Source organism: Balaenoptera physalus (genome assembly GCF_965194825.1).
Source record: "Balaenoptera physalus genome assembly, chromosome: 1".
NCBI lineage: Eukaryota > Metazoa > Chordata > Mammalia > Artiodactyla > Balaenopteridae > Balaenoptera > Balaenoptera physalus.
Genome location: NC_138882.1, coordinates 82486983 through 82500801, shown reverse-complemented (window position 1 = coordinate 82500801; position 13819 = coordinate 82486983). Strand labels below are relative to the sequence as shown.

Genomic DNA, 13819 nt, shown 5'->3' with positions numbered 1-13819 from the left:
TGGACTCCAGCCACTTCCCTTAACAGGCTTCCCGGGGTCTGTTCCTCCTCTCCCCAGGCTTCAGACACTGCTTCCTCAGGTCCCAAGAGTCCCTCCTCAACGCCAAAGCTGAAAAGGAGGAGGAATTTTCTCAAGTTTAAGTGTTTTGAGATCCTCAGTCGAGAATATGCCAAAAAGCTGTCCTTTTTGCACTCTGAGATCAATCATATGCTTTCAAACAGTCGTTTCAAACTGTAGCTTTTAGCTACTCTGCAATCTAAGAATTACTCTTTACCTGTGGGTATCATAACATACAAGATCTTTTATATAGAATTCTTCATTTGCTCCATGTAACAACCCTGAGGATATAAATTCTTACCCCCACTGTACAAATATCTGATGTGAAGCTGGTTAATAATGGCACCTAAACATAGACCTTGGTTCAGTCACATTTGCTCATTCTCTTTCATTCCCTAGCCTTTCTGATTGTGTTGATTCCTATTATTGTAAGGACCTTTCAACAAAATCCTTTTGATGCCTAGATTGGGAAAATTTTGTCCCAGGGTGAGGGTGTGAGTGAAAATGTAAAACTTGAGACAAATATTTAGAAGAAAATTTCCTTTGAACTCCTGGACTCAGAATTCAATAGGGGAGGGTATTGGGATAAAGGGCTGAGGAGAGAAATAGGTAAAGAACCTAGCTTAAAATTTGTTTTCCAGTAGGAATAGGTGGATGTAGCAAGATCCGAAGAACAGAACTAAAAATTCTTGGACACAGAAATGTGATGATACAAAAGAGAAATTGGTAAGGCCCTTCTGTGCCCCTTTCAACCCAGCCTCCACGCATCCCCATTCCATCGGTTCTCCTATTGGGTTTAGCTGGAGGAAGTGCTATCTGGTATAAAGGTTGGGGGAGGCAGAAGGCAGGACTCAGTGGTGTCACTGCGATGTCTGCATTTGGTAAAACCCCCCAGATCCCAGAGTGTCTCTTCCTCTAGTGGATTTATAGCTATATGTAGCCAGGAATCCCTAATCTCACATCTGAGCTTCCTACCCACCATGGATCACGCACATCCAATCTCATACCAGGTCACACATCACTCAGTTTCTCACCCTCATAAGCAGACATACACAGCCCACAAACACTGTCACCCATCATTCTCCTGACAACCCTATCCACACACCCACACACCGTATGTACGCATGAGGCAGACACAAACCCTCACTCCCACATCGCTCCTGCCTTCTATTCCCCCTTTCCATTGAGGTGCTTGTTTTGTAGGATGTAAACCCTCAACCCACCAGTGCCCTCAGGCCCTCTATTCTCCTTTGGAGATCCTGTGGTCAAACGCGTTAATGGGATACAACAATAATAATATAAAGCCAAATGGTGTGGCTAATAATATAGGTTTGAAGTCTCTTGTGGATGAGCCTCAGCAGATCCCATATACACATTTCCAGATAACTACATGAAAAGTTAAAAAAAAAAAAAAAAGTCAGCCCGTGCTCACAACCAGGCCTTGCATCTCACAGTGGGGTTTCCCTCTCCGCTGATGCACAGATTCCCTCCCTTCTTAGCTCATTCCCATCCCAGTCTACCTACCTCACCCTCTCTAGTCCTTCCCTCAGGCAAGCATGGTAGAGTAGAGAAGTAGAAAAAGTATTGGATTTGAAACCACTGAGTGACATTAGCAACTCATTTGAATGTGTAGCTCCTGTTTGTAAAATGCGGTTAGTAACAGCTACCTCACAGTGCTGGAGGATCAAAGGAAGGCACCTAGGCAGAGTGCTGTTACTGGGAAATAGGTGTGGTGTTAGGGGTTAATAGTGCCTGCCCCAAACCCGCTCCCTTTCTTCCTAATCCTGTCTCCAGCTGCACACCGCCCCTCCAAAGAACCAGATTTCAAACAGCTGAAAAAAGCAAAAAGGCCGTTAATCTCTCTTTCCTCCAAACCTCAGAAGGAAGAAGACATAGGTACCCTGGAGCCCAACTGTTTTAGTTTGGATTCCCAAATATTTCTCCCACATAATATATAATTGAATCATAATCTTGTAGCTATAAAATCAGCTCCTGGGAGGAAATTTTAAATTTACACAGGCAAAGGGAGTCAGTACGAGGTCATTTGTCCAGTTCTCCTGCCCTCTTTTGACTCCTCACTGCCCTGCCCTGTATTCTGGAATGTGGGGGTGGGGTGGGGGGATGGTGGGGAGTTGTCGGGATGGGGAGAGGTAATAAATGCAGAGGGGGCCCACTTCTAGTTTTGCTACAGTTACTTTTATTCTACCAAGTGACTAGACCATCCTCCACTCAACTGCACCTAAACACTCTTTTGCTTAAAATATTTAGGTCAGGCCAGATAAATGGATTCTTTTAGGAAAGGCCCTGATTAATCTCTCTAATTCTTTGCTTTCTCTGGGCAGCATAAATACCAAGCCACAAATTCCTTTGTGTTGGAGCTCCTTGAGGCCATTTGCTCTTGGAGATGATTTCCAAGACAGTGAGGATGGGGTGGGGAGGTAGGGTGTCCTGAAAGACCCCAACTCAACCCCTTTAGTCAGTGAAGACAAAGCTGGCATGAGAAGCTTTTCAAGACATCAGATTCAGGTCCTGAGTGGGAAGGAGGAAAGAATATGAAAACAAGGGGGCTGAGATATACTCTGCCCTCCGTCACCCCGGAACCCAGGCTGGGCAAAAAGCTTCCCCAGCCACCCTGTCCTCTTTCTGAGCGACCCCGCCCCCACCCCCAGTACTTCCAGTCTACCTCCACTTATCTCCACTTTGCCATTCTCGGCTCCCAACCTAGCTGGATAGACCTACGTGGCTTCAGGGAGCCGATCAAAGAAATGGCTAGCCTTCTCAGGTGACCTCGCCCAAACTCTCCCGCCCCAGCAATAGCTGTGAATAGCCTGCGGGAAGCTGTTCACCAGCGCCCACGGGAGAGGCCTGGCCCAGGAACCCCCGGCACCGTCCGGAATAACCCTACAACAAGATTTCAACAGATCTCTCCCTTGGAGCAGCTTCCCCGGCAGTGACCCAATCCGCAGACTGCCAGAAAAGGCCCCATCCCGAGAGGTAACCACAAAGCCCTTTCTTGCTACCCTCCACCCCCCAACTCGGCGGGGGAAGGTACTGCTTTGCGCCTGGCTATGGGGCTGCGACTCCTACCTGCGCGGACCGAAGTTGGAGGGTGGAAAGTCGCCCCGACTGTTGCGGTCTTGAGGCCCGAAGGCCGCCGGGTCCTCTTCTCGCCTACCACGGCCCGTGGGTCCTCGCAGCTCTAGCCCCTCGCTTAGGCCTCCCCCGCCCGCCCGTGCCGCCAGCTTTCCCGGGGCCCCTCCGCGCAGTGTATGGGGTTATTTTTACTTTCGGTTATCTAGCTTTATGAAGACTCCACACCACTCATACAGCTAGATAACCAAAGATAACAACCAACCCCGCCTCCTGGCTGCCGTCGCCGCCTCTTCCACGCAGCCTCTCGGCTGCCGCTGCGGACGCCTGTATCGCCGAAGCATCTTGGTCGCCCGCCGACGGGGGCTGGGGAAAGGGTGCACTGGTAGAGGTGGGGGACGGAGAGAGAAACAGAGTCCAGGACGGAAAAAGACTCAGAGACACAGGGACACAGACATGACAGAGACTGAAAAAGGCGTGGAAGGGACGCGACGGCCGACGGTGTCGAAGTCCGGGAATCGCCCCCGGATCCCCAAAGCTTGCGACGCCTCTTTTCCCGCTCCCCATTCGAGCCAGAAGCGAGAGAGTTCCGCTGGTCCCTGGGAGGAGGGACTCTCGGGCTTTTCGTGCCACACGGGAAGACTGCAGGGACCGAGGCAGAGGCCTCCCAAACCTCACGGGGTCTACATTGCCCTCCTTTGGAAGATCCAGGCGCATCCGATAGACTGAACCTTAGCTTTCAGCGGAGCCCAAGCCTCCGTGTGGGGTCGTAGCGGGGAGGCGCGGAGCCGGCCCCCCCACAGCTTCCAACTCGCGAGGGCGGTGGAAGCGAAGCGGAGCTCACGCAGGGGAAAGGGCTGGATCCAAGCCTCCGACTAAAAGGGGGAGCGGGTAGCGAAATCCTGGGGGTAAAACCCCGGAGGTGTCCCAGAAGGAAACAGGAAAATCCTAGCAACCCAAAGGGGGTGGGAGGAGGCGACCCAGGGACTACCAAGCGAGTCTCTCTAGGAGAGAAGGAAAGGGCAGAGACACACCCGGGAAGGGATCCGAGAGAACACCCATGAGATGGGGAAGAGGGAAGAAAGCGGAGGGCGGGCCGGGAAGGTGAGCCGAGTCCCGGGCCCCGCAGGACCCCCCAGAGAAATGGCTTTGTACAAAGAGGTCCAGAATCACCCAGGGCTGTGAAAATGGCCGGGGGTCCGAAGCGAGAGGTGCCCTAGGGGTTGGTGGGGGTTCCGATCAGGAACGGGAATCGTCTAGGGGGTCCCGGGAGCCCTGAGGAGGGTGTGGGGCTCGGCCAGCCCCCCTAGTGGCGGAGGCGCCGGCACGCAGGATTCCGAGGCTCTAGCCCACCTCGTGTCCCGAGCCAGCCAGGCCACTTACATCGAGCCCAGTGTGCCCATCTGTGCTCTCCCGCGCGGTCCTCCCTGCACGTTCCCGCCCACGGAATGCCATTGCCCTGGGTCCGAGATGCCAGGGCTCAGCGGGCGCCGGGGTGAAGGCGCCGCCGGGATCTCAGCCTCCGCCGAGCCAAGGCGAGCAGGGCAGAGCGGGCCTCACCTCCCTAGCTCCTTCCGTAGCTTCTGCCGCTGCTCTGACCCGGGCGCGCTCCGGCTCCGGACTTTTCATTCATCCTTTCACGCTCCCTCCCCAGGCGAGCCTGTGATTGGCTCCGCCGAGCCTGACGTCACCACCTCGTTCCCCCGCCGGCTCCGCCCCTCCCCCTTTCCAGGTTGAGCCGGAGCGCGCAATTGGGGCGCCCTCCCCCCGGGAGAATGGTGAGGTGGGGAGGAACTACTATGTCTGTGTGCTGATTCCCAGCCTTTTGCTGCATCCCCGAGACCTGCCGGCCATCTCCAATCCATTGCCATTTGTGCTTTTGCACTCCAACCTCACTCTTTTTGTAGGTTCTACATTTTCCATTTTGGCCCTAGGTGTATTGCACCAGGTCCAGGGCTCAATGATGGGAAAAGAGATCGGGTGACATCTCCTCAAAAAGAACCAGATGACTGGAGATTCTACCTCTACCTGCCTTCTCTGATCAGGATATTCTTTGTGCTTCTCGGATTCTGATCCCTCCCAGACTGTGATCTTAATCTTTTAGGATGGATGGGAACCTCCCTTGTTGGTTTTCAATCCAAAACAGTGAGGGAAAGATCCTGGAAGTTTGGGACTCCTATTGGGAGATGCAGGGTCTGAGCGAGGCTGGGCCTCCTTTTTCGCCGTGCAGAAATGAGAATATCTCTTGAACTTGTTCGCAGCACCAAAGTTCCAGGTAGGGGAGGCTGGGGATCCCAGCTGGCATTAGTGTGGGCAACACCTGCAGATTTGACCTAGCCCTGGAGGCCCTCGCTAGAGCTTTCTCTCCCTTCCCCCACCCCGTGCGCCTTCAACCGCGAACCCTGCACCCCCAACCCGGGTTCCATCTCCGGGTGCCTGGAGAGCCGGGGTCACAGGGAGAAAAATCATTCTCCAAGCAAGGTTTCAGGTTGCGGGCTTTCCCGACCCAGCTCCCCATGTGGCCGGGAGAATCAGAAGCGAATAATGCCGTATCTCAACTCCCGGTGGCACACGCTGGTCCGCAGGCGGGATCCGGATTCTCCAAGACTGGCGGAGCCCTCTGAGATCGAGCTGCGGACCCCCATTTGAGCCGCTGTGACTGACAGGGAGCAGTTCTATTTCCTGGTGCCGAGTTACCCCATCCCTCCACCCACTCTCCTCTGGGCCCCTTTTCTAAAAAATCCTATGACTTGGACACCGGGAGCCAGTCCCTCTGCCTAATATGGGTTGGTTCCTATCACCAGGGATCCTACACCAACAGGGGTGCACTGGGTTTGGCCCAGTGTTTGGCCATCAGACCCAGTCAGGTGGTTTTATCTGCCCCAGGGTCCTGCCTCTGCATAGTCTAAGACAAAGCCCAGCCTGAATGCTATTTGCCTTGGTTAGATGCAAGCCCGTGCCAGTGGGTTTCATCTGGTGCTCCCCTCAAAGACTGGAAAATGTATGAATAATTGCTGCATGATTGTGAGGTGGGGGGCACTTTGAAATAGGATAAAGCCCAGGGACCTGCGTTTCCCCACCACAGTGACAGTAGGGAGCTGAAGCAGATGCCCTGATTTCCCCAGGTCTCAGGGCATTCTCAGGGCAGTGCTTGGCACACCTTTTCCCCCTCTGTCAGCCTCCATAGGGTCTCAAGGCCCCTACCCAAGGGAAAGGCTCTCTAGAAACTTCCACAGTGTCAATTCTTCACCTTCCCAGAGCTGAGAGCACACCAGCCTATGGTGGGGTATAGCTGCAGAAGAGCAGAGCCCTCCCCACTCTCACAGGTAGACATATCCTACTGGTGTGCTGCTAAATGCATTCCCTACATACATCCCCCATGCCAGGCCCCAGAGAAACTATAGGTTTCTTCATGCCTACAGACCTCCTCAAATATTTTTCAGTGTACCACCTCACACCTCTTTATAGGATACCCAATATCCTCTAGACATTCCAGCAATCCTAAATAGGGCCTACACTTCTCCGAACACACCACCAATTTCCCCTACAAGTATTTACCCATTTGCCCTTCCACGAGATCCCTTAAAAGCACCCTAAACAAACCTTTCTGCCCCTCCATCCTACCCTCACCCAGCTCCTGGGGGCTGGGGCCAGCATGTGGGAAAGAGGCTGTCTTGGTAGCTAGCACACTCCCCTTTCTTCTCTGTCACTAATTTCCAACCAAGTTCCCTGCCCTCTGTGGGGCCCAAGCTTATCTCCACAATTCCTTGCCCTGGCCCGGGCCATCCAGACAGCTTAGCAAGAAGCAGTTGGGATCAGCAGGAACCTCCCTTCCCCTTCAGCCACTGCTGTATTTTTGTTGGGGAGGGAGGCGGACAGAAACGGTTTTTTGTCCAGCAGAAATCCCCCAACCACACCCTTATTGCCCAAATTCAGACTCAACTGGAATTCCTCAAAAACCAAGGTCAGGACAGAAGTGGGTACATATCTAAATTTCCCCAAATAGTTAGACAAAGAACTAGATCCCCTTGCACCTTACTGTGGCTTTGGCTCCTACAGAGGTACCTCAGTCTAAACAGAGTGTCCAAATATAGGGGGGGGGGCACAAAAGAAAATGGAGATTATTCTAAGTTGTCCTGGCACTATCTACTTGGAATCCCCCTCTCTGCCTAGATTCCTGATGAAGTAATTTTTTGTTTAGTTTTGTCTGGGTGGACTTGACAACCTGATCTCCCACAGCTCCTGCTCAGGGATGACCATGAGTGGGGCATCGTCTTTATTCTAATGGAGATGGAACTGCAAGCCATGAAAGAAGCAGAAAACTCCCCACCATCATATTAACTGGAATTGATTTGTATACCAAGCCATGTTGCTCCAGTTTCAAAAAAGAAACTAATTCAAGGGTAGCAAATGAGACAGCCCCTCAAGGGCAGAGGCGATTTCATACATTTTCGACTCTATGGTATCTAACATCATGCCTAAAACAAAGTGGGTGCCCGGTAACTGATGAATTAATTTATTTTAATTTTTATTTTGTATTGGAGTATAGTTGATTAACAATGTTGTATTAGTTTCAGGTGTACAGCAAAGTGATTCAGTTATACATATTCATATATTTATATTCTTTTTCAAATTCTTTTCCCATTTAGGTTATTACAGAATACTGAGCAGAGTTCCCTGTGCTATACAGTAGGTCCTTCAGTAACTGATGAATTAATAAAAGAATGTGTGTCTCTGTGAGTGTGTCTGCAAGTCTGAGTTTGCCTTCATGTGGATTGAGCCCATTGTGGATGCAGAGGGCGGGCATTGACAAAAGGTGTGTCTTGTGGGATCTGGGTATGGGGATGAGAGGGGAGTGTGGGGAGTTGTGTGTTGTGTGTTAGTGACTATTCCGCAGTTCCTTTGACCAGAAGGGACCCTTCTACTATGGAGAATTGGATACAGCCGACCAGAGAGAAGTTAACAGCTGGAGTAAAATGGGTGCGTTAGATGCCCCTTGCGCTTGGCTAACCAGCCTCAGTCTCTCTAGGAAGGCCTCAGTTGGAGCAGAGCCCTCTGCTTCCAGCACACAGCAGATTCCGCTGCAGTGTTCTTAGAGAGATGGTCTGCAGACCCCACCCAAGTCCTTCCAGGGAAATTCTGGCAGACTGTGGAGAGAGCACACCAAATCCCTGGTGCTGATCTGAGTCTGTAAGTGTCTCAAATAGCCAAGGAGCATACATTCTTTGCCAGTGCCTGTCCCCACCCCCACCCCTACAGGCCTGATGCCCACCCATTGTCTGTGTCCCTGAAGAGGTCCATGTATAAAAAAACATGGCCAGAATTATGCTCTCTGGATGCAGCTTTTGGATGGATCTTTATAATTTGGGTCCTAAAATATATTTTGGCATCAAGCAACTCTCTTGAAATATTTAGGTAATTAAGTAAAAAGCATATTTGTTCTTTGTTTCAATTATCAGGTTAATTTGCCTTGAAGATACACAGGAAAGCTGCATTTGGAAGAGGGTGGGTTCAGATATTTATTTCTGTCTTATAAGTGCATCATTATTGTGAACATTATCATACATTATTCTTTTGCTATAGAATATTTGCATTTTCTATGGGATAGCGACAAATAAAAGCAAGAATTCGCAGTAAAAAAAACATGGGGAAGCTGTGAAAAAAAAAATCTCTATATGGGCAGATGAGTTTAAAGGGTGTGGAGACATAATCTGGAAGATTTCATCCCTGGGGATACCACCCTTCGCTCCCCACAAAGTGTTTTTCTCCTCTTGAGAGGCTGGCCTGAAAATTCCTCAGGTCTATCTAAACACTGCCTCCCTGCCTGCTCCCAATTCTGTCCTTGAACTCACACACTGCTCACTTGCTTGAGAGCCCTATGGAGTTGGAAAGGTGAGAACAAGGTGACAGAGGTGGTAGAGGGTTAGCCATCAGCAAATGGTCTCTTTGAGGGGCAAAAGCATGAGTGTGTAAGGGTGCTGTGTATGCACACATGCACGCGCATACACACAAACCTATCAACTAAGACAAATGCAATGACATAGCTACAGATATTCCCAGCAGTACCACCTCCCAATGCTTACACACCCTGGCACACACACCCACTCACAGCTGTTTAAGCTCTGCAGGTCCCCCTTCACCGCAACCCACACTCCTCTCCTTTCTCACCTCTATCACCCATGTGCAGATATCTCTGCTCCTCTGCAACCAACCAGCTCCCCCTGTGTCAACTGGCCTCCATCTCTGCCCTCAGCAGCCTATGAGAGAGGGGGAAAAGAGTCCCCGGAATCCTCAGTGCCTCTCCTCTCTCTCACGGAACTGGGCGCAGGGTGGCCTTCATTCCTAAGTCTCCATGTTCCATTCCCATTATCAATGACTATACAAGTCTTACTACAATCAGAACAGACCGAAATCAGGGGCTGAAAGCTAGAAGAGACAGGGCATGGGGTAGAGAGGTGTAGGGAACAGGAGAAAACCCAGATGACTGCAGAACCAGCTTCTTTCTCCATCCTCACCCCCAACACCACCATCAAAAACAAACGAACAAGAAAATAAATACCCCCAAAGCCAAAGGGGGGACACCTACGATGACACCAGAAACAAAGGAGGCTGCTTCTTCTCGGATGCCCAGCTCCTGTCAAGGAGGAGAATACAAAGGTTAAAGTCTTTGGAGTGGCTCCAGTCTTCTCTCACTAACACCCCTGTCTCCCTGACACTCTCTCACCAACTCCTTTTCTCCTAGTCTTATGTTTTTAGGACCTAGACAGTCTAGGTTCCCCTCTTCAACTGCCAGAGCTCTGGGCTGCACAGGGAGATAGCTAAAAGAGAAAAGCCTAGACATGCAGGGAAGGCAGGGCCCCTGGCCTGAGCTTCTCCGGCTCCATCTTGACTGGACGACTCTAACCCAGGCCCATGCTCACAACCTCCTTCCACCTCCGTCCAAAACCTTACCGGCCCAGGGCTTTGAACTGAGCCTGTGGAGATGCTGTGACCCTTCTGACTTAAAACCGGAGGAGTAATTCCCTGCCCAATGGCTACCATCCGCTCACAGATTCCTGCTGCTCCTGGTGTATGAGAAAGCATGCTCCAGATAGAATGAAGGGTCTGGGGTCAGATATACATTTTTGTCCATCTAGATGCAATGGCATTGTAAACTGTAAAGTGCTATCCACTTGAGATATTGTCAATCATATTGTGTCTCTAGCTTTCTTCCCCCTTCTTATCATTACCTATCTACCTATCATCTACCCATGCATATCACTAAGGATCCATAAAGACATATCCTGTAGCTATGAATTTCTCCCTCTCTCCTTCTCCTTCTCTTTCTCACATACACAAAAGGTGTGAATACAAAGCAGTTTTTTAAAAAAATTTTAATGTTGGGTCTGAAACCCAGTCTCAGTATTTTATAGTCTTACTTTCCCAGTATTTGCTTCAGGCTAAATTATGATTTTGAGGAATGACATGTATACCACAGGTAACCCAGCTCCTAAAATACTAAGAGAAGTGTATTTGTGTGTGTGTGTGTGTCTGTGTTGGGGTAAGTTGGTGATTCCTTCTACATCAAACTCAATTCCACAACGAATTCTTCCTCTTCTTCTTCTTTTTTTTTAAAGTCAGGACGATAACCTACCTAAATGCAGAGGAAACCAGAAAAAAAAAGGAAGGCTGGGGAGCAGAGATAAGCCTTAAATCCAAGCCTGATTTTTAGGAGGGGTGTTTTGAATGCCCCCCTCCCCACTTCTAACACCCATGAATACCCACTTAACTCCCAGCCTCAGCTCTGCAGGCCCATCCATTTCATAAAGGGGTGTCTCAGTCTGAAATTATCTTCAGACCAAAGAGGGGGCCAACCTCAACCCCCAACTTGATAGAAAATAAGCACAAGGACAGTTGGGGAGCCTAAGGTTCCTTCTCCCACCCTAATCAAAAAGCGTCATGGGGTCCCTGGAGCAGCTTACCTCTCCTTGCTGACCTCTGCCCTGCACTCCACCCTACCCCCCCCCCAACACACACACAATGTCCAGGGGGACGTGGTGACAAGGACCACACCTCAGGAGGCATTGAACATGTGTGTGCTTGTTCCGTGGCGGCAGCCTCAGCCTCTCCCAGAAACCTGGCCCCTGGGGTACCAGAAATAGCCTGCTGGCCTCTAGCCTCTACTACCCCACAATGGTCCCAGCCTCTGTCCCAGAAAGCACCATGTGGGTGGAGACTGGGGATAAGAATAGTGTCTTCTTTCTATCTCCTCTGGCCCTTCTTAAAAAACAAGACATTAAAAACACACCGTCAGATGGGTCGCATAAGGGCTGGAGCAGGGTTCTCTCCCCTTTTGAACCTAGGCATCTGCCCCCAATACCTCACTTGCCTTTAAGCTCCCCTCAGCCCCTTTCCCACCTCCCAGCTCATGAGAAAAGCAAGGAAAAAGGGGAATAAAATTAATCTAAATGCTATCAGTGTTTTTTCCTGATTCTGGTCTCCACCTTTTTGGAGATGTGGCTCCTTCCCCAATCCACAATCACCCCAGTCCCTCAGACTTTGTCCGCCCCTAAAACCTGAAGTCTTTGAGGCAGAGAGGAATAAGAGTCAGAGCGAGGAAAGAAGGTCAGGAGTCCAAATACAGAACCATTTTTTCTCTTCCCTCCCATCTCCACTACAATCTCCCTTCCTGCCTCTCCTCTGGTGCAAGCATTAAGATGTTGGCCCTGTCTGGTGGAGAGAAGGGAGGGGCGGATTAATAGGATCAGTAGCACCGTGACCCTAAAGCCCCCCTGAATCCCATTGACAAACTTAGTAAGCTGTCTCCCGGTTGGCCTGGGCTAGGGGAAGGAGGGGGACCAAGAGGCGCTCTGGGACGGCTGGGCAGGGGCCTGCCTCAGCCCACCTCGATAGATAGAAGGGGGAAGCAAGAGATGAAATCCCACTCTGCCAACTACTACTCACACACATGCCTCATCCCTTTTGGTCACCCTTAATCTTTTATCAGCCTTTCTTTTCTGTGCTTATTGCACCTGCCTCCATTAGCCAGTGGGCAAAGTAGGAAGGTAGGGCGCCCTGACTGATTTTAGGGGATCCCTTCCCACCCCCAGCTCAGATGTCTGAGGGGCTAGGACCCTCCCGAAAGAATGGCCACTTACCCGGCTGCTGTGAGGAGGACATCCTGCTCGGGTGGCCCCTGCCGCTGGACTGCCTCTTTCTCCCGGCTCCTAGCCTCTTGTGGAGTGGAGGATGCAGCTCCGATGACGTAGCACCTGTCTATCCATTCAGGAATTTCACTTGCCTCTCTCTTTCTTTCTCTTGCTGCGCTCCCTGGAAAGGCAGCAAAAAGGGGGTGCTGCCCCTGTCTGGAGACACCATCACCACCAGAATAACAACCCACTCTGATGAAGCCCCTCCTTCTCCCATCTAATGCCTGTCTGGGAAGGGGTCTTTGTCATCTTCACTCTTTCCCACCTCCTCCTACTGCCTTTTCTAACCTGAGGCAGGAAGAAGGGGCTAAGGAAAGCTATTGTTCCTCCAGGCCACCCTTATCCCCAAAGGAAGCAAGAGAAAAGTGTGTGACAGAAATACCCTGTCCCCAGTCTCCTTCCCGTTCTAATTCACCTTCGAACTTGAGAGCGTGATTAAATGATGTGTGTCTAGGGTGGGGAGTGGAGTTGATACGGAGTGATAGAAAGAGGACACAGTTTGCCATTTGGAGGTTCAAAGTATTGCGGTCTCCCCTTCCCAAACCTCCCCCAGCTCTCTGTCCCTGTCAGCTCAACTAATCACAAATCCAGATCTTAGTTGTAAAAGAGAAAGTGACAGTCAGAAGATGAAGGCTGAGAGCTGGAGGGGTGACCAAGTTGGGGGGGCAGTGAAGGCCAGCACTTAGAAGACTAGACAAGAGAAGAGGAGGGGTGGGACCACAGATCCAAAGTGGGAGATAAATTATCTTGTTCTTAGAGAAGGGAGAGTGAGTTGGGGGTTGGTTTCCAGGGCTGGGGTCCCGATATTTGGTGGAAGCTGGGGCCCAGAATGGTACAATGGTCGGGTCTCTTTTCTCTCCCTCACCCCCACCCTCAGCCCCTCCCTCTTCTCCCTCCCTCTCTTCCTGGCCTGCATGGGAACTCAGTCTGAGCTCGACGTGACAGACAGCAGGCCTGCATGCTAATGAAGTTTGTCTCAAGTTCATTGTCAAAGCCCCCCCTTCCCCAAGGCCCCCTCCCCTCTTCTCTCATATACAAATCTCCCTCCAACTTTTGTCCCACAGACCTGGAGGCCACTTGAGTCTCTGCTGGCTCCCCTCTCTCACCCTCCCCCCCTGCTTTCAGTCTCCCCTCTCCTCACCACCTCCCTCAGCTGGGGCGGGGGGGCTGTCTTCTCCCTGGTGCCTTCCCAGCCACCTTCTGGCCTGGCCATCCCTAAGCTCTGAAAGGGGGATTCTGAGGGCAAAGGTCAGAGTCTATAGACCTGGTCCTTCTTTGCCTACCCAAAGGTAGGCAGACTTTGGGGAGGTGGGAGAAGGTAACAGGCTGCCCCCAATCAAGGCTACCTGCCCCCCAATTCTCAGCCCTGTTCTGGCCCAGTCCCCCCATTCCAGCCTCAGCTTTCCCCTCCCCTCATTCCTCCCATTATGATTATTTTGCTCTCCCCTTGATTACATCTGCTTCACTAGCTCAGAAATAAAGAT

The 13819-nt window shown here is 51.1% G+C and overlaps 1 protein-coding gene across 10 annotated transcripts in view; it reads right to left on the bottom strand.

Annotated features, from left to right (window-relative positions):
- Positions 1-13819, bottom strand: part of LOC309658594 (uncharacterized protein) — a 48796-nt gene that overhangs the window by 12036 nt on the left and 22941 nt on the right. For 2 of the 10 annotated variants that reach the window (XR_014262286.1, XM_082457435.1), the window contains exons 2-3: positions 12285-12491; positions 9734-9781 (exon numbers count right to left, since the gene is read on the bottom strand). Coding sequence is in view for 3 of the 10 variants with exons in the window: in XM_082457435.1 (XP_082313561.1) it covers positions 9734-9781; positions 12285-12491 (255 nt within the window). In the remaining 7 variants the exon portion in view is untranslated. The other 8 variants (XM_082457436.1, XR_014262287.1, XR_014262288.1 and 5 more) reach the window with 8 other exon arrangements.